General features: G+C 44.3%; 1 protein-coding gene across 1 annotated transcript in view; it reads left to right on the forward strand.

Annotated features, from left to right (window-relative positions):
- The window catches only part of RHCG (Rh family C glycoprotein), a 33,819-nt gene that overhangs the window by 3,601 nt on the left and 8,614 nt on the right, over window positions 1-21,604 (forward strand). The window contains exons 2-6 of the mRNA XM_053366026.1: window positions 11,945-12,131; window positions 13,771-13,921; window positions 17,673-17,820; window positions 18,608-18,774; window positions 21,205-21,342. Coding sequence (XP_053222001.1) covers window positions 11,945-12,131; window positions 13,771-13,921; window positions 17,673-17,820; window positions 18,608-18,774; window positions 21,205-21,342 — 791 coding nt within the window. The remainder of the gene's footprint in view (window positions 1-11,944; window positions 12,132-13,770; window positions 13,922-17,672; window positions 17,821-18,607; window positions 18,775-21,204; window positions 21,343-21,604) is intronic.

Below are 21,604 nucleotides of genomic sequence, written 5' to 3' on the forward strand. Positions count from 1 at the left end.
TCTGAAATAAAAGGATCACAAAGCAAGAATACAATAGGGGTGTTCATATTCAATGGGTTGCAATCCCTCTGCCTGGGTACACAGACCCTGAGCTGTACACATGCACAGTTATTCACACGTAATGTTCACAAAGTGTATGGCCTGTGTACGTGTGTACACAAGCTGTGCAAATCAATAAGTGTACACTCTTTCTTACAAACACTTGCACATGTGTAGAACCAGCATGTACCTGTGTTCAGTGCGAATACTGTTTCAATGTGAAACAACAGAATTACAAAAAATCCTTCCAGTAGCACCTTAGAGACCAACTAAGTTTGTTATTGGTATGAGCTTTCGTGTGCAAACTTAGTTGGTCTCTAAGGTGCTACTGGAAGGAATTTTTTTATTTTGTTTCAACTACGGCAGACCAACACGGCTACCTACCTATAAACAGAATTACAATTCATTGAGATAAAGGTTTTTAAAAACCACCCTACGTATACTAATTTTGCATTATTTGTATTTAAAAATTGTATCCCACATTTCATAAAAAAATAGCAGAGTGGTTTACAACAATTATGCATAATATCATACGATAGAACCATATAAAAATGTTAAAATCAGAAATCAGCTAACTGTTAAGGAAAGATGCGTTCTTGATTGTCTTTGTGAGCCTAATTAGTTGACCAATGCCAGGATATCTGTTGTTATCAATGGTTATCTGTATTGGTTCCTGCTGCAAAACAGGTGTTGATACAATCATCTTAGCAATGCTGAGTATGTGATCATCAATCTGCTACACTGAAGGGTGTGCCTTTTCAACATAGATTTGTGCTCTAGTTACAACTGATTTGTTGAGGTGGGGTTGTATCTGATTGTCGTCCAGCTCCCAGTTTTCTCCTTTATACAGCTGCCAACTAAGATTTCACTTTGCGCATCTTACAAAGTGGCCTTTATTAAAGCTTATGCGATAATAAATTGGTTCATTTTTTAAGGTGCCACAGGTCTTTGTTGTCTATTGCTGCAAAAGACTAACAACCCATCTGGAGAGAGCTAAAACAGTAGCAGCCTAAGGCAGAAATCTTCCAACAGCCACTTATTAAGTAAGTTTCACGCAAATTGGAAAATGGACAAGCTAGGAGTTTGGAGCGGGATCCAGATCTCTGCTTCAGCAGCAGCCAAATGTGTGAATTGTTTAAATGTGCAATCGACACATCCATGACATACATTTAAAGCATGTGACTCTCCCCAAAGAATACTGGGAACTGTAGTCTATAGTTCTGTGTGGGGTAAACTACAGTTCCCAAGATTCTTTGGGGGGCAGCCTTGGGCTTTAAATTTGTGGTCTGTATTGATTACACTCTAATGGAGAATTCAGGAACATCTGCATTTCTAATTTATATTGGTTTTGTATCAGCTTAGCAGGCATGGCTCTAAAAAAAAATATCCTGTGAACTGTAGCTTGGTGGGTATGCTGAGAATTCTCTTATAAATCTGTATGCAACTCACACAGGACCACAGCTCTTAGAAATCCATGTGGGGAGAGAATGATGGTTTCACCAGTTTAAGCACTAAGAGGAAAGACCAGGGTGGTTTTTCAGAAGGTGCTGAACTACAACTCCCATCATTACCTGACCATTGGTCATGCTGGCCAAGGATGCTGGGAGTTGAAGTCCAACAACATCTGAAAGGCCACAGGTTCCTGTCCTACAGCCTGGGTGCCTTAACATTGCCATATTTAATGGGTAAGGGGCTGGATGGGGAGGAAATCCACAATAGTGCAATACATGTGCAAAGAAAAACTTCAAAAAGTCATCAACAAATGAGTAAGCTTCTCAGTTCCACAGAACTCTGAATCTCTTACCAGAGAGTAAATCAATGGGTCTTGCTTTGACATGCATAGGATTGCACTGTCAGGCTCACTGAGTTCAAGGGGCTTCTCTTCAGGTAAATGTACATGGAAATGAATACTGAATTTGATTAGACTGGGGTCAGCAAAACAAGATTTCCACTTGCACTAAAGGCTATGGGGGGGAGGAAATGTCAAACCTAAATGTCAGCAAGTCTTTGCTTCTTTTGCCAATGCCAAAAGGAATGCCCTGGCCCCTTGGGAGAATAGGGAAGAAAAGAGCAGAGAAAAACTGGCCACCATTAGCAAGCCTGAAGATAAATCTTAGGCGGTACAGCTATTCACATGTGCTAAGCAACTCCATTATCGGAGAAACTGTCCATTTAAGTTTCTCAATTTTTTCAAATCTTAAACTCAAGTAATCTGCATTTCCATAGCAGTTTGCAATTATTAAGAAATGCTGATGAAAATTTGTCAATGTTCTAGCACTAATTTCTCCTAATGATATGTTTTTGCAGGCAGTTTTGACTAACATACTCATTTGGGCAAGCAGAATGTGCATGGTTTTTTTGTGTTTGTTTTTTTTACTAATATATGCATTTGTATGCACACCTCCCTCTAATATATTCAGCTTGGTTGGAGAATTGCATTGTAGAATTCTGAAAAGTGGACCTTACAAAGGATAAATGTCTTTTACGTTCATGTATTGGTTCGAGAGGTGTGAATTGGGTAAAGGTAAAGGTAAAGGGACCCCTGACCATTAGGTCCAATCACAGATGACTCTGGGGTTGCGGCGCTCATCTCGCTTTATTGGCCAAGGGAGCCGGCGTACAGCTTCCGGGTCATTTGGCCAGCATGACTAAGCTACTTCTGGCGAACCAGAGCAGCGCATGGAAACACCGTTTACATTCCTGCTGGAGCGGTACTTATTTATCTACTTGCACTTCGTGCTTTCGAACTGCTAGGTTGGCAGGAGCAGGGACCGAGCAACGGGAGCTCACCCCGTCATGGGGATTCGAACCGCCAACCTTGTGATCGGCAAGCCCTAGGCTCTGTGGTTTAACCCACAGCGCCACCCGCATCCCACCATGAATTGGGTAGTTTCACCTTAAATTGCAAAGGAAAGCAAATTCCTCTCCCATCGCTCTTTGTAATGTTTGGAGCGCTTTCCCCGTTCTATGTCCATCGCCCCTGAGCAGCCCATCCTCTCCATTCCTTCTCATCTTACCTGTCTTGGTTCTTGTGCCTGGTTCTTCCCTGTATACAACCATGTGGGGATGGAGGTTAATGGGTGTATCAGGATGTGTGTTGTTTTGCCCAGTTTGGATAGGTGCCAAACAGAGAGAAGGTGAAGCCTGACTCACTTCAAGCGGTATAGGCTGGAGGAGAAAAGCAGTCACAGGATTGGGGAGAAACTGTGCCCTGTTTCTTAGGTTTCAAGGAAAGAATTACTACCACCCTTTCTCAGATACAGGCAAACATGCATTATATGCAGTAGTTCATGGCACCTCTTTTTATAGAAAAATAGCACTGACTAGTAGTATTGTTGGTTTTTGCAGCCCTGTGGATTCCACAGAATATGAAGGGACTGAAAAGGAGTCATTAGATCTTTTGGTTGGGCCAACTAGTTTGCTTTAAAGTCAACTGGGATCCCTGGCTAATTTGAAGGAGATTGGCAAGGACAGTGGTGGGCAATGTGGCACCTTTGAGCTGTTGTGGACTGGAACTCCCATCATCCCTGATCATTCACCATGCTGGCTGTGGCTGATGGGAATTATAGTCCACACAACATCTGAGGAGCAGCATGTTAGCTTTTCCTGAGCCAGGATTTCTGACTCCCAGTTGTTTAACAGTAGCAACAACAAGCTGACTTTTCCCACCTAAAGTAGGCTGCTGAACAGAAGAAAGACACAGTGGTACCTCGGGTTAAGTACTTAATTTGTTCCGGAGGTCCGTTCTTAACCTGAAACTGTACTTAACCTGAAACTGTACTTAACCTGAAGCACCACTTTAGCTAATGGGGCCTCCCACTGCCGCCACACCGCCAGAGCACGATTTCTGTTCTCATCCTGAAGCAAAGTTCTTAATCCGAGGTAATATTTCTGGGTTAGCCGAGTCTGTAACCTGAAGCGAATGTAACCTGAAGTGTATGTAACCCGAGGTACCACTGTAACCAGGAGTGGAATTTTGTGTGAATGGACCGTAAGCTTAGTTCAGTTCTGGTAGTGAAAACAAATTGCAAGTCTAAGCATCTGCTCAGAGGTACCCTGTTTTTTTGAGGTCACACGCATTCCACACCATGCACTGAAAACACATAGCTTCTCCTAAAGAACCCTGGGAACTGTGGATTGCCCTTCAGAGAGCTGCAGTTTCAAGTACTGTACCCTTGAAGGAAATGGCCTACATTTCCCAGAGTTCCCTGGGGTTATCACCATTGATGTCTTCTACTAATTTATGAGTAGAGGGCGATGTTTATGTTACAAATTTATTGTAATGTATGATGTTGGTCTTTTGTTTTTGTTTTGCTTTGGTTCTTGTCTGTTTTTTGTAAGTTTTGGCGGTTTTAAATTTGGAGGTTTAAGTACATTATGTTGGTATGGGAAACTGTCGTGTGATGGGCCAATGGCCGTAATAAAGATCAATACAATAGAATTCCCTGGGAAGAGGGATTGATTGTTAAACCACTCTCGAGGACTGCAACTCTCAGCACCCTTGAACAAACTACCTTTCCCAGGATTCTCTGTGAGAAGCTATGACTGCTTAAAGTGGTATGTTACTGCTTTAAATAAAGGGACACAGGAGGCACTGTGGGTTAAACCACAGAGCCTAGGACTTGCCGATTGGAAGGTCGCGGTTCGAATCCCTGCGACGGGGTGACCTCCCGTTGCTCGGTCCCTGCTCCTGCCAACCTAGCAGTTCGAAAGCACGTCAAAGTGCAAGTAGCTAAATAGGTAGGAAGGTAAACGGCATTTCCGTGTGCTGCTCTGGTTCACCAGAAGCGGCTTAGTCATGCTGGCCACATGACCCGGAAGCTGTACGCCGGCTCCCACGGCCAATAAAGCAAGATGAGCGCTGCAACCCCAGAGTCGGTCACGACTTGACCTAATGGTCAGGGGTCCCTTGACCTTTACCTTTACTGCTTTAAATGTATAGTGCAGATGGTAACCTTACTTCATTTCAGCTGGGTGTGATGTCACTGGATGTCTTCCTCATTCATGAACTGCCACCACTTTGGGAGTATGGCAGAGCCTGGGTGTTTTGTTTCTTCTCTATTACGCAGCCTCTCCCAAATGCTCCCACTTTTACAACGGCATTGATATTAACAGAGTTCCGACGCGACGTGCTTGGGGAAAATCACACACTCTTCACTTGGGTTTCATAAACAAAACACCTCACTTCATTAAACACGAGTTTGAGATGAGAATCTCGGCTAGTTCCCTCAGTCCCTGGAAAGCTTAGCTGCTCAGTCTCGCCCTCACATCAGTAGAAATCCTGGATTAAGCCAGACACTGTTTAATCATTAAACTTCCCCTACTGGTGGCAGTAGTAGCGTTACAACATTTTCTCCTTCTGAGAGTCTACATGAATATATTATATTAGGGACAGAATATGTTGGTTATGATTGACTCAGCTGCCAAAGTTCTTCATTTGTGTCGGTTAAGGGATACAATCCGAACTGGACAATCCTGTTTCCTATTGACGTGCAATTTTATCTCTTTCCTCCTCCACTTTTGCATAGGATTAACATTCCTTTGTATTCTGCTAGGAAACCAGACAACGCTTACTTTATTCTTTCTGTACTTATTGTACTAACTTGAAATTTAACTGACACATTTTAACTTTGCCTCTAAATCACACGAGTTCCCAAAGCAATCCCAGGAAGGGGTGTGTGTGCCATGACTATTCATAGATTCATATAATTGTAGAGTTGGAACACCAGGGTCATCTAATCCAGCCCCCTGTGATGCAAGAATCTTTTGCCCAACGTGGGGCTTGAACTCACAACCCTAAGATTAAGAGTCTCAAGCTCTATCGATGGAACTATCCCAGCTGTTGGCTTCAAATGTTACATCAAGTGTGGGACCGCTGGAAAAGTGGCTGGATTGCCTTAAACAGCCAATCCCTGCAGAAAGGACTATACCACCTTGTGGGGAGTCCAGTGCTATTGCGTCTGAGTGTATGAGAAAGCTCCCTGTGTGGAAATCTTTCATGTACCTGAAGAAAGCTGGTCGGTGCCCACTGCCCATCATCTCATGAATGGGGAATTCTTTTTAAAAAAACAAAACAAAACATTTTATTAATTTTACAAATAAAAATTACAAATAAACACACATCAATAAAGTAATACTATATGTGGAGATTCTCCGAATCTAACGACGTTCCCCCATCCTGTCCATGGGGTCTTGTTTTAAAACATCTACAACTACACATTCGTCTGAAGTCTAGTTTTTATATCGAACCATATTGTCCATAATATTTTTTACACTACAAGTGTGTCAAAATCCTGCTCTTGCTTCCATCAGCTTACAGTGGTCTCCTAGATAACTTGTAAATTTTTCCCATTCTTTTATAAAGTTTTTATCCTCTTGAGAAGGGGTCAGCAAACTTTTTCAGCAGGGGGCCGGTACAATGTCCCTCAGACCTTGTGGGGGGCCGGACTATATTTTGAAAAAAAAGAAAAGAACGAATTCCCATGCCCCACAAATAACCCAGAGATGCGTTTTAAATAAAAGGACACATTCTACTCATGTAAAAACACGCTGATTCCTGGACCAACCACGGGCCGGATTTAGAAGGCGATTGGGCTGGATCCGGCCCCCGGGCCTTAGTTTGCCTGCCGATGCTCTTGGGGAATTCAATCCTGCTTGGTCCTGCTACCATCCTTCCCACCTCTGCAGGTTAACTTTGACTAGGCTTCTCTAAATACATTGGTAGATCGAGCCTGTCTGGTAGCAGAAGCAAACATTAGTGAAAACAAAGCAAGATTTTATGGGATTCATTGAACAACCCCTTGCCCTTCCTCTGACAGCCTTGAGGTACATCTTTCACATACTTTTTGTGATGCTTCTGAATACCAGTTGCTGGAAACCACCGGAGGGGAGAGTGATCTTCTGCTCAGATCCTGCCTGAGTGTTTCCCATGGGCATCCAGTGGGAGTTGGTCACTGTTAGAACAGGATGCTGGGATAGATAGGGCATTGCTGCCATCACTTCCGGGGTCTTAGGGGTTGTTATGCCTCTGCTTCTGAAATATACTCAGAGTCGCAAAGTGATTTCATGCTCTTTATTCAGCTCATAGTGGTGAGGAGGAATGAATGAAAGTCCCCTCAAAGTATCTGCTTTACACACATTATTTACACAATGGGCTGCACATGATTGGCTAATTCCGGAATTCTACTGTAAGCCAATCAGGTTGTGAATTCACTTCTATCTGGAGCATGATTGGGTAGTTCCTGCCAACCAATCATACTGCTGCATTGTTCTAGGACCAATCAGACTGCTGCATTCTGAATCCTATTGTTCTAGGACCAATCAGACTGCTGCCTTTTGGATCCTATTGTTCTAGGACCAATCAGACTGCTGCAGTTTGGATCCTATTCAACTCAGTACATAACACCTTCAGAGGCCGAGCTCCCTTTTTGGGGGAGAGATCCTTGCCAGTCTCCCACAAAGGCCTGACTCCCCCTTTACTGTTCTGGGCTGTTTCTGGGGGCTCCAGATCCTACTTGGCCAGATCACTGGGAGATTATGCAGTCAGACAGAACTGCATGATTGCTAGTATATGAGAGGGGTCAAGGACCACAGAGTTCTAATTGCTAGAGAAGGTTCAGTTAGGTCATGTCCCCTCACCCCCAGTGGGGGAGGAAATGCTGTATATTTTATCTTCTTTTCCCATTCCTCTTTCTTTACGATGTAGCTATGGAAGCAGCATGTGTCTCTCAATAGCTCCCAGCTCCAGACACCTGTCTGAAGCTATCTTGCTGCTTTCTTTTTACCCATATGCCTGCATTTCTTATCGTTGCTGCATAGAATAATGCAGGACTGTGACATCAAATACATAAGTAAAGTATTTTAAACTTACTTCAGTGTGTGGTCTGCTTCATTGCAGGAGGGATAGAAAGGGGGGTCAGCTGCTTTATACAGCTAAACAGAATAAATAAGGTTTAACAGCATATTCCCATGTATCAATATTCTGCCTAAGGATAAGAATGAAATTCTGTTAGGGGTTTTCTTCCCATCAGAGAGACTGCTAAAACCCCACACTTTGGAATGCAGGCTTGCTGTCATTTTCCTTTGTTATTAACACACACACACAGGTCTCTAGAGGATTAAATATGATTAATATATCCTCTTACCAATTCCCACCATTAAATCCTCCATGGAAGAAGAAGCACATATGATCTTGGGGGCACAGAGTGTGTGCTTTTTACCTTTTTCAGCTGGTTTGCCAGCTGTGTACCCATTCCTTTAAAAAAAAATTTATTTATACTTTTCAAATTTATGCATTTCATAAATTTTACCATCATTTTAACATTTCAAAGTTTGACTTCCTCCCCGCTTTTTCTGCGGTTCCTTAAATTTATTTCTTAATATCTTCTGCATATCCAAATTCATTTAATTTGCTTATTTAATTATCTACTTTAAATATAAACTCTTATGAAACTGCAGGTTATTACAATAATCCTGCCAATACTTTTATCTGTTTGCAGTTCATCTGTAAATATTCAATAAACCATTTCCATTCTTTTATTTAAAAAAGTTTGCTATCTTGATTTCTTATTCTTCCGGTGAGTTTTGCCATTTCTGCATATTCCATAAGTTTTTGTATCCATTCTTCCTTTGCTGGGACTTCTGCTTCTTTCCATTCTGAACAGGAGTATGCTTAGCCCAGTGATTCATGTACCATTTCTTAGGGGTGGGCCAGATTCGAAATGCAAGTAAATAAGCGATAGTGCTTATGCCTTTTAAATGCATGAGGGCAGAATATGGGCTGATTCATGCAAGTTTACTTGTTTGTGTATGGTGGGAATTCCCAGGCCAAATGATGGAGGAAACATAACCCTCATCTCGGTCTTATTCAGCAGCCTAAGGACCTCCTGGACCACTGATAATTGCCAAGTGTCATTTTACATCACTGGAGCTGATTTCTATCTTGAGGACATGATGGATGGCAAGTGGCTGGAAATGTATAGACTTGTTTTGCAATGCAGACAGAGTTGCAGACGCCCAAGGGGGTGGGTGGGAAATTGCAGTGCTCTGTGTACCTTGTGTAGTGCAAATGGCCAGTATATCAGTGTGTGATACGTTTTAATAATTTTGTCACACACACACACGAAAGAAGAATACGTTAATGGCAACGTCAAATGTTTCCGGTCTCTTCTAGCGGTTTCTGAATGAGAAGTCCATAGTTTGGGGTTTCACAAATCTGCTGACTTTCAAATAATAATAATAATAATAATAATAATAATAATAATAATAATTATTTATACCCTGCTCATGTGTCAGGGTTTCTGCAGCCACTCAGGGAGGCTCCCAACAGAATATTAAAAACACAATAAAAGATCAAACATTAAAAACTTCCCTAAACAGGGAAGGTGTCTTCTAAAAGTCAGATAGTTGTTTATCTCTTTGACATCTGGTGGGAGGGCGTTCCACATGGCGGGTGCCACCACTGAGAAGACCCTCTGCCTGGTTCCCTGTAACCTTACTTCTCGCAGGGAGGGAACCGCTAGAAGGCCCTCAGAGTTGAACGAAGTCTTGATGAGCCCAGAGTTGTTCTGTATGTCCCAAACCTAAGCATTTAGGAACGAAACTCCAGCTGCTTCAGGTTCAAGAGAATGATATGCAAGTTCTGCTACATACAATGGAATTTCATTGTAAACACAACTTAAGGCACTCTGAAAGAAGATACTGGAGCATACCAAATCATTTGCCGCATATGTGCACAGCAGTAGATCTAGCTGCAAAGCAACACATGGGGTCTGCACTGGTCATTGCAATGCATCGCTAGTTATTATTATTGTATAATTATAAGATTACCATAGGATAAGCTGTCCTGCCCAGCTTAACTGGGTCAAACCTTGGGAGGAAAGGTTCCCAAACTCTGTTCTCTCTCTTCCACTCTGTAAATCTGACTAGTAAGGAGATCCAAGCTTAGACCGCATGGCTTAAGCAAGCCATCTTTGTGTTTCTATACAAATAATTTAGAAACATTTACTATTCAGCAGCCTAAGTTATACTGCCTGTCTTTTCTTGCGGCTGTATGGAAAAGCACATGAATCTGACCTTTGAAGTGTTGGTAAGTAAATCATTTTTAACTTATCAAACATGTGGTCTCTTTCTATGCTAAGGGAAGTAGGGGGCTTTGGAAGCAACTTAGAAGGGGATATTTTAAAGGTCTAACAGCCTATATTTCCTTGCTTTACTTTGCTGCATGTTTGTGATTTTAAATCTCTGCTGGTGCTCTCTCGTCGAAGACTACTTGCCCCAAACCTTGATCTAGGCACCCAGGGAACTCTCCCTTTTAATATAGCTAAAGTATTTCCCCTCTAACCGAAACAACAAACAAAATTTTAAAACCAACACAATTAGGTGGTCCCCTGGTCTGATACTAATCAGGAAAGGCTATAACTCAGTGGTTGAGCATCTGTTTTGCTTGCAGGAGGTCCTAGGTTCAGTCCCCAGCATCTCCAGGTGAACTAGGAAAAGGCTCCTTCCTGAAAGTCATTGTCATTGGACAATAGTATGCTAGATTGTCCAATGTTCTGACTTTGTATGATGCAGTTTCCTAAGTATATTCCATTGATCCAGCAGAGCTCTACTTATGCTTTTGTATTCTTAAGGCATCATTCGATGCCACTTGTGTGTGAGAGTTCTCAGCAGCATTTAGAGATTTTTAGGTTTTGGGATTTTTTTAAAAAAATAGTTTTATAAGTTGTGCATCTTTGTTTCTCAACTTGATCCTTTTACATGGTTTTGTAGGTATTGTGGTATTTTATGCACCGCGACTTGCAGTTATTTTTATTGATCATAGTTTAGCAATTATTTACTATGATTGTTAAGACTGAATTTCTGTTCAATTATTATTTGCTGGTATTTTGAGAGTTGATTTTATTGTGTACTGTTATATTCTAATAGATTATTGAATATTACCGGTACTTCGTTTGATTTAAGCCGTTCCATTTTGAAGTTATGTTTTATAATGACTTTTTGTATTGGATCAGATTATCATCTGGTGTGTGTTCTTTGTTGCATATTTTGCTGCTGTAAAGTGCCTTGTGCATAGTAATATTGAAAGGTAGTATGGGAATTAAAAGTGAAATGAAATGAAACAGGAAGCGAGTGTGGTTGTTAGATATGCAGATAAAGTGAGATGAGGGTTGGGGTGAACACACATTTTTGTTTTTATATATAATTTTTATTAAATTTTCTGTTTTACAATTTAAATTACTCATTTTTACATCCTTAAAGGTATAAGGTAAAGGGACCCGTGACCATTAGGTCCAGTCGTGGCTGACTGTGGGATTGCGGCACTCATTTCATTTTATTGGCCGAGGGAGCCGGCGTACAGCTTCCGGGTCATGTGGCCAGCATGACTAAGCCGCTTCTGGCGAACCAGAGCAGCGCACGGAAACGCCGTTTACCTTCCCGCCGGAGCGGTACCTATTTATCTACTTGCACTTTGACGTGCTTTTGAACTGCTAGGTTGGCAGGAGCAGGGACCGAGCAACGGGAGCTCACCCCGTCGTGGGGATTCGAACTGCTGACCCTCTGATCAACAAGTCCTAGGCTCTGTGGTTTAACCCACAGCACCACCCACGTCCCTTTTACATCCCTAAGATATCACTAACTTCCCTTCTTCTCATTCCATGGTTCATTTTACAATCCCTGCATATTTTACAGAAACTATACCATTCAGTATTCCATTATTACATTCATCATAACTTATTTACACTGTTGAATTTATCTTAAGCATTTTCAGCTGTACACAGTTATTTCCCATGTATTCAATAAATGCTTTCCAATCTTCTCTAAACGTTATGTTCTTCTTGTTTTCTTATTCTATTGAACACACGTTTTTGAACCAACGTCAATGAAATTTCTTTCTTTCATGCAGCTTTCCAAGATGTTCATGTGATGATTTTTGTGGGCTTTGGGTTCCTCATGACATTTCTTCAACGCTACGGTTTTGGGGCTGTGGCCTTCAACTTCCTCCTTGCCGCCTTTGGGATCCAGTGGGCTCTCCTGGTTCAGGGCTGGTTTCATACTTTTGAGAACGGGAAGATACTCATTGGAGTGGAAAGGTAAGTTTGCCCATATGGAACCTGGCTGGGGTGAGTGGGGGTCCCATATTTCTTGGCTGGACTATAAGGTTAGTGTGATACAGCGGTGAAAAGAACCAGTTTGTTGTACAGTGGTACCTCGATGCTTCAGGTTACAGACTCCGCTAACCCAGAAACAGTACCTTGGGTTAAGAACTTTGCTTCAGGATGAGAACAGAAATTGTGTGGCAGCAGCGGGAGGCCCCATTAGCTAAAGTGGTACCTCAGGTTAAGAACAGTCTCAGGTTAAGAACGGACCTCCAGAATGAATTAAGTTCTCAACCCGAGGTACCACTGTATTTGAATGTAAAGATACACACAGGGAAGGACGGCTGGCGAGTGAGATGGAATCCTTTTGCCCTACAGGGAACCAGAAAGACATGGAAACTTTTGAGTTTCACAGAATTTTTAATAGGACAAAATGAATGCTTAGAGCATTAAAATATCGCGTTAAGAGTCTGAATAGTCAGAGGAACATAAGATGAGCCAGTTGGATCAAGACAGTAGCCCAGCTGTTATTTACTATATCTCTGTAGCATACCACCGCAGCGTCAGTTAAGTCAGAAATACAGGTCCCTGCCGCAAGGAATCTACAGTGGTACCTTGGGTTAAGAACTTAATTCGTTCCAGAGGTCCGTTCTTAACCTGAAACTGTTCTTGACCTGAAGCACCACTTTAGCTAATGGGGCCTCCTGCTGCTGCCGTGCCGCCAGAGCACGATTTCTGTTCTCATCCTGAAGCAAAGTTCTTAACCCGAGGTACTATTTCTGGGTTATCGGAGTCTGTAACCTGAAACGTATGTAACCCGAGGTACCACTGTACACTTTAAAAGAGGCATTTAGAAAACAAATGCTGTAACAGGAGAGGCAAAGGAAACCAGGAAAGATGGAAGATCCACACGTGGTGTTTCTGTCCTCCTTGTGACTCTTGAGGGCCTCCTGATATGTAAGGGATTCAGTTTATACCAGTGTTGCTTCATCCTTCATCCTAGATGTTGGACTACAACTCCCATCATCACCGTAGCCAGCTTAGCTAATGGTCAGGATGATGGGAGTTGTGATCCAACGCAGTAGCGGGCGGCATGGGGAGGCAGTGGTGCTTGCCTGATCTCCAGTCAGTCATATGGGTGGAATTAGAGGCACCACAATGGTGTGGTGAAAATGACACGGTGATGTGCAGCAGCACAGCCCATCCAGGGCTCCCGCAGGTCTGTTTACACCATACCTGCTTGCCACCCAACACACGATCCGCTACTGGTCCAACAACGTCTGGGGACTCAAGGTGGAAGTACACTGGTTTATACAGGTTTTGATATACAGTGGAACCTCAGGTTGCGAACGTGATCCATGTGGGAGGCATGTTCGCAACCCGCAGCGTTCGCAACCCACAGCGCCGCATCTGCACATGCACGGGTCGTGATTCTGTGCATACACAAAGCGCAATTTAGCACTTCTGTGCATGCGCGAGCGCCAAAACCCCGAAGTAACCCGTTTCGGTACTTCCAGGTTTGGCGCAGTGCGCAACCCGAAAACGCGTAACCTGAAGCATCTGTAGCCCAAGGTACCACTGTACATACATAAATGTGCTTCATTTCTAACTTTCCTCTTCCTCTTCCTCTCAGCATGATTGGTGCAGATTTCTGTGTGGGTTCTGTCTGCATCGCCTTTGGCGCCGTCCTGGGCAAAATCAGTCCTGTGCAGCTGCTGATCATGACATTGTTTCAAGTGACTCTCTTCTCCGTTAATGAATACATCCTACTGGACCTGCTCCATGTAAGGCTATTTAACTTTCTCATTCACACACGCACACATACAGGCTGGATCTAGACACATCCAAGAAACGTTTCAGTTAAACACGCCGTAAACTTTGTATGGGAAATCAGGTTGGCAAAAACGGAACTCCACAGCGCCACCTGGTGTCACAGTGTTATAATGAATATACAGCGCACACGAGGCGCTTTTTCTTTGCCAATGTAGCTGAGTCCACAGATACTTACTAGTGCCTGAGTGGTTTCACAATTAATTCTCCTTCCCAGGAAACTTTGGGAAATATAGCTCTGCACACAAGTGGATTTAGGGCAGCGTGACTGGTTCGCCCACACTGGGCGCCAAGCCTAGAGGGTGCTGCAGGGACATTGCAACAATGACAAACAAAGGAAGGTGAGAGGCCAGGGGGGAGGCACCAAATTTTGGTATTGCATAGGGCGCCCCTGAAATCCCAAAGTCCTCCGTTGCTCTGTAAGGAGAATAGGTGCCAGGGACTGGGCAGAGGATGAATGGTGGAGACTGCCTCCCCATCCTGACCGTTCCAAGGAGGAGGAAGCAGAAGACAGTACAACAAGGGGTTGAGGGAGGTCTCAACTCAGAGGCAGATGAGGGGGAAACTTGGGAAATCAGGGGAGTGGAGGAGAAGGCAGGGCCGAAGCAGCAGCTGGCTGACATGTTATCACTAGAAAGCATTCCAGACCCACCATCTCCCAGAACCCGGTGAACCTTAAAAGTAGGGGAGCAAAGAGCTCAAAGACAGAGGGCATTTATCAACACCGTTGAGAACAACAGAGATGATAAATGAAGAAGTGGGAGAGAAGGGGAGTGGAGATTTACTAAGGACCACGCCGTTATCCAAGAGGCTGGGTTCTACGGCCTCTCTCTGTAAAGTATGAAATAAAAAAGGACTGTATGAAACGTTTCCATGTCTTTATACCTTCCTGGGCAACCAGCCGGGAGCTGCTGACAGCATCCTGACAATAGGGGATTTCCTTCCAACTCTCAGCACCCTTAAGTAAAGGTAAAGGGACCCCTGACCATTAGGTCCAGTCACAGATGACTCTGGGATTGCGGCGCTCATCTTGCTTTATTGGCCGAGGGAGCCGGCGTACAGCTTCCAGGTCATGTGGCCAGCATGACTAAGCCACTTCTGGCGAACCAGAGCAGCGCACGGAAACGCCTTTTACCTTCCCGCCAGAGTGGTACCTATTTATCTACTTGCACTTTGACATGCTTTCGAACTGCTAGGTTGGCAGGAACCTAGGTTGTCAGCACCCTTAACCAGCTACATTTCCCAGGATTCTTTGGGGGTAGCTCTGACTGTGTATGATACTGCTTTAAATGTATAGTGCAGATGGAGCAGAGCAACTAGCAGGGGGAAGAATGGGGGCCCAGCCAGCCAAGTAATCCACCTGTGCGGGAAGGGGAGGGATGAAAGGAAAACTGCTTGAGGGACAGAACCAAACTGAACAGAACGCCACTCATGGGATTAGCAATTGCACAATAGTAGTTGTTTTAAAGGGTGAGTGGGCACAGGCCTTCCCCAATCTAGATCAGGAGTCTGGCAAAAAAAGGGGGGAGGGGGTGTTGGGGAGCTTTAAGCATTAAGACCTGCCAAGCGCAGGTCTCTTATCCAAAGCACACAAAAACCTGGAGTGAGTCCTGGGCTTTGTGGAATGTGATTGCACAAGTAGGGCAATGGTGTGTAAAGGCCCCCAGAGGAAGACATTCCTCAGACCATCAGATAGAGGAATTGGACTGTGCCCTGAGGGAGGCAAGCTCAAAAATAGATTTTTTTTTTGTCACTGTGTGGGATGCAAGGACAGCCTTGGGCTTCACTCAGGCCCACCAATGTTGCAAGCGTTGGGAAATATTACTTGTTTGCCAAATTCATGTCAGTTGCACCAAATAATATTACAATGAATTGACTCCATAAACGGAAAGCCGAATTAGTTTCCTATATTTTCCTGCATAACATTCTTCTATTATCAGTTCCAAAATGCTGTTTTTGTGTGCCGAGCTCAGAACCAAACTGGACAGAACACCACTCATGGGATTAGCAATTGCACAAATAGTACAGTGGTACCTCGCAAGACGAATGCCTCGCAAGACGAAAAACGCGCAAGACGAAAGAGTTTTTCGTTTTTTGAGTTGCTTCGCAAGACGAATTTCCCTATGGGTTTGCTGCGCAAGACGAAAACGTCTTGCAAGAGCAACTCATAGCACGCGGTGTGGTAGCCTTTTTTGAGGTTTTTGGGAAACCGTGCTTCGCAAGACGAAAAATTCGCAAGACGAAGAAACTCGCAGAACGAATTAATTTCGTCTTGCGAGGCACCACTGTAGTTGTTTTAAAGCAGGGGCCAGCAACCTTTTCCAGCCATGGGCCAGTCCACCTTCCCTGAGACCATGTGGTGGGCCGGACTATATTTGGGGGTGGGGGGGGAAATGAACGAATTCCTATGCCCCACAAATAACCCAGAGATACATTTTAAATAAAAGCACACGTTCTACTCATGTAAAAACACCAGGCAGTTCCCACAAATAACCCAGAGATACATTTTAAATAAAAGGACACATACTACTCATGTAAAAACACGCTGATTCCTGGACCGTCCTAGGGCCGGATTTAGAAGGCGATTGGGCCGCATCCGGCCCACAGGCCTTAGGTTGCCTACCCCTATTTTAAAGGGTGAGTGAGCACAGGCCTCCCTCAATCTAGATCTGGACTCTGGCATAAAAAAGGGGGGTGTTGGGGAGCTTTAAGCCTTTGATTTCTGCTGTGGTCCTGAGCTTGGGGAGGGTGCCTTGATTACATTGGAGGAAAGCTTCCACTGTTGCCAAGATTCACCACATTCACACCATATGTTTTACATACCACTCAACTGCCCCGATTAAATGGGAACATCCCATTTGGGGGCTCTGTGCTCTCACGTGAGAGCATGGCACCTGAAAACATGTGGGATCGCGATATCTCATGAGATCACGGAGACCCAAAATGTGAGGGTTTTTTGGCTGTGTACTCTTGCACAGGACGCGGGTGGCGCTGTGGTCTAAACCACAGAGCCTAGGGCTTGCTGATCAGAAGGTCAGCGGTTCGAATCCCCACAACGGGGTGAGCTCCCATTGCTCAGTCCCTGCTCCTGCCAACCTAGCAGTTCGAAAGCACAGTGCAAGTAGATAAATAGGTACCGCTCCAGCGGGAAGGTAAAAGGCGTTTCCGTGCGCTGCTCCTCTGGTTCGCCAGAAGCGGCTTAGTCATGCTGGCCACATGACCTGGAAGCTGTACGCCGGCTCCCTCGGCCAATAAAGCGAGATGAGCGCCGCAACCCCAGAGTCGTCCGCGACTGGACCTAACAGTCAGGGGTCCCTTTACCTTTATTCTTGCACTGGTCACGTGACTCACCTGGGATCACAGCCTGCAAGATGCGCATCCCAGTTTTTTGCCTGAACATGTTGGAGGGCATGCATTTGAAACACCACACATTTAAAACACTTTTAACAGTCATGGCTTCTCCCTAATAATCCTGGGAGCTGTAGTTTGGTAAGGGTTCTGAGAGTTGTTAGGAGGCCCTTATTCCCCTCACAGAAATATAGTTCCCAGAGTTCTCTGTGAAGAGGGATTGGATTGTTAGACCGCTCTGAGAATTGTTGCTCTGTGAGGGGATTTTCTCATTGAGGTCTAGCTGCTTGTGGGACAGTCATGGAGACCCTCCCGTTCCTTCCCAAGACTGACCCCTGTTCTCTCCCATCACTGCAGGTTAAAGATGCTGGTGGATCCATGACCATTCACACATTTGGTGCTTATTTTGGGCTAGTGGTGACCGCCATTTTGTATCGGCCCAACTTGGAGCAGACCAAAGATAAGCAGGGTTCTGTCTACCACTCAGATCTCTTCTCTATGATTGGTAAGATTTGCCTTTGGTTTTTGATGCTTTCCGCCTTCAGCTTGCTTAGGGAAGATCGGCCCCAGTTGCTAATGAGAAGAATGTCCCTTCTCTCCATCCTTAATCCTGCCAAAGTAGCTCAGAGACAGATTGAACAATGAAATGCTCTGCAGATGACAGTGTGCTTCTTTGTCAGCTCACAAGGCTCAGTGTCAGCATGTTGTACATCAGCGGTGTGTTATAGAAAAAAAACTGTTCCTTTTCCCTTATGGGATATCCAAGAGCCCGTATAGAGTCCTTAAGTGGGTCCCCTATCGGTAGGAGAAAATAACAGAGGCCAACCAGAGTATATTGAGAAGCAAAGCAGCTAGTAAGCCTGATCTTTATTAACTGTTGCAACAGGGTCCCCACTCCCCATACACAGGAGGGAGAACCTTGAACAATGGTGTGCAAGCCCTTATGTAGACTTTTGAAATTTCCCACCCTGTAGCCCAAGACCAACCCCCAAAACATCACACGTATATCATAAAAGGAGGTGGTCTACAGCAGAAATCCTGTCTGCCAGGATACCTGATAATAGTTACTGGCAAGGCTTGAGCCTTATATTTTAACACTTGGGGACCATTTACTGGTGGCAAAGAAGAACTTCAGCCCAAAATTCATGTTACAATGAATGAATGGGTCATGAACCCAAGTAAAATTGGATTTGTGGGTTGACATACTGAAAAGGTTGGGAACCACTAATCTAGATGCTTCCATTGATCTGATGTTGCAAGTTAGTTCTTCCCTCCTCCTCCTCCTCCTCCAGGCACCTTATTTCTATGGATGTACTGGCCCAGTTTCAACTCTGCCATTTCTGATCATGGAGATGCCCAACACCGAGCTGCCATCAACACCTATTGCTCTCTGGCAGCCTGTGTCCTCACGACTGTGGCCTTCTCGAGCTTGTTGCAGAAGAAAGGCAAGCTGAACATGGTGAGCAAAGACTGACGATCTTCACATTGCCACCACTAGCATGGGGTGCATAAGTACGCTCCCTTCTTTGCTCCTTGTGTTTTGTGGGCTCATAGGAACTGTAGGGAGATGCACACCCACACACGCCTCTGGCAAGTAATTATTTTGGGAGGAGTTGCAGGGAAATTAAAGGTTTCCAAAATTCATGGGTGTAGTGGTTTCAAACCACTTTTCCAAGGACCGCCAGTGGTTATTATGGAAGGGGGGGGGAATGCTAATGTTTTCCGCTAAATGTTGAAGAGGCAAGCCACTATTCAGTGTGCCTTTTCACTGAGAAGGCTTATCTCTTCAGCCGTGCAGCTGGCACCAGTGGAAAATAAAGAACTCTACAATTATTTGATTCTGTGACTTTGATTCTAACGCCTGATAGGGAACGGAACTCTACAAAGTTGGAGAACAAACATGTGCTCTGCCATTGAGCTACAGCCCTTCTCACATTCCTTGGGTAGCCAAGCTGGTCCCCCTCCAGATATTGTTCCAACTGCAACCTCCATCATCCCTGATCCTTGACTATATGCTAGCTGGGTCTGATGGGAGTTGGCTAGCCCTGATCCAAGGCTTAGAATTCTGTTACTTAAGCTGCTCAGAATCTTCTGCATGACAAGCTCATTGAGCAGTCATTCTGATTTGCTTGAAGAAAGCTCATGGGGTTAGATGATCATATCTGTTGTTGACTGAGCTTTCATTCTTATTCATTTCCTGGTAGGCTATATATGACAATGATCATTCATCCCCATTTGCTTCTGCAGTGTTTATATCCTGTGAATCATTGGTTCATCATACACTTTTCAGCGTGTTCCCCCAACACTTTCCTAACCACAAAAGTTGTTGTTGCCGTTAAGTGATTTTCTTGAGGTCACCAAAGCACTTTAATCCACTTTAACTGCACAAAGCTCAGTTTCTCAGTGTGCACTTGAACCCACCCCCTACTGACAGTCTGGGCACACCTCAGTTTATTTATTTATTCTATTTAACAACATTTATGTGTCACTCACTAGAACAGGGATACCTCCCAGGGATTTACAAAATGCGATCTAAAATGGTGATTTAAAAAACATAAAAACAAACATAAGAAATCAAGTTATATAAAAGAAATTAAAATATAAAATGAAGCGATTATCATAGAATTGCAAAGTTAGAAGGGACCCTGAGGATCATCTAGTCCGAACACCTGCAATGCAGGAATATGCAGCCATCCCATATGGAGATCGAACCTGCAACCTTGCCGTTACCTACACCATGCTCTAATAAATCATTTATCCTAATTAAAACCACATGTCCAGACTTCATATTACACACCAACATTTTAGCAGGCACTGAAAACAATTCAGGGAAGGTGGCTGTCGAAGATCCATGGACTGTGAAGGCTCCAATCTCAGCTGCAATGAGTGCAAAACAAACAATATGTGCAATCATAAGTAAACATAGGGTTATTGCTAATTAAATTTTAGTCAAGGTAGACCCATTGAAATTAATGGCCTAACGTAGGCCCATTAATTTCAAGGGGGTCTGTTCTGAGTAAAGATGAGTTGAAGATAACCTGCAAATGTCCAGGAGCAAAGTGCTAGCAAACAGCAGGGGCAACTGAGACAAGGGGAGGTAGATGCCATGAAAGGAGAAGGGCAGAGGCTTGGCAAATGAGCTGGGAAGGTTTGGTTGGCTTCCAACAGTTTATAGAAGAGTGATGGAAGAAGACATCACCACAGAACTCCAGAAAGGGTGGCAACAGAAGGAGAATAAGGCAAAGTACACACACTTTAAAGCCAAACTTGGCCCTCCAGATGTTTTGGGACTACAATTCCCATCATCCCTGACCACTGGTCCTGTTAGCTAGGGGTGATGGGAGTTGTAGTCCCAAAACATCTGGAGGGCCAAGTTTGGCTATGCCTACTTTAAAGCACATTCCTTCCCTCAAAGAATTCTGGGCCTTGTAATTTTCTTTTAACAATTGCCAGGAATTGTAGCTGCGAGGGGTAAAGTAGAGGGCCCAGAATTCTCTGAGGGGTAAAAGGTGCTCTGATTGTACTTCAGAAGTATAAATGTACACAGCCTAAGATTGTATGGACCAGCATGTGAGAGATAAGGGATGTGAGTTTCACTTCCATCCTTTGTAAAACAGGGATGGGGAACCCATGGTCTTACAGATGTCGCTGGACTCCAGCTCCCATCAGCCCCAGCCAGCAGTGGACAACCTTCAGGGATGATGGGAGTTGGAGTCCAAAATGTGTGAAGGGCACCACCCCTGGCCTAACTGCACCTCAGTAAACAGGAAGCCTTGTGCTGTAAATGGTGGTCCTTAAGGTTCTTCCATGAACACAGCTAGACGGTCAGGGTATAAATAATAAAACTGTTGTTGTTGTTGTTGAATTCTGAATTTGCTGTTTTGTGCAGGTCCACATCCAGAATGCCACCCTGGCAGGGGGTGTTGCTGTGGGCACTGCGGCAGAAATGATGCTCACCGCATATGGCTCCCTCATTGTTGGGTTTATCTGTGGCATTGTGTCTACCATTGGGTTTGTCTACTTCACGGTAAGGGCACCTCTGAGTCTTTTTAGAAAATATTAGATCTAGCTTCAAGGCAACACATGGAGATCTGCATTGATCATTGCGATGAGGAAGCGCCAGCTTCTCCAGCTGGTTGAGGGAGTGCAATACAATTTCTCGAATAGCTGAGGCAGAGCCAAATGTCCTCTGAAAATTGAGGGGGCCTGGCCCCCTCAAAAATGCATTGGGGGGCGAAACTACCTCGGCCCCTACAAATCGGCTCCAATGTTGCAATGCACCCCTTATT

The sequence above is a fragment of the Podarcis raffonei genome, chromosome 14 (genome assembly GCF_027172205.1).
Source record: "Podarcis raffonei isolate rPodRaf1 chromosome 14, rPodRaf1.pri, whole genome shotgun sequence".
Classification (NCBI taxonomy): Eukaryota; Metazoa; Chordata; class Lepidosauria; order Squamata; family Lacertidae; genus Podarcis; species Podarcis raffonei.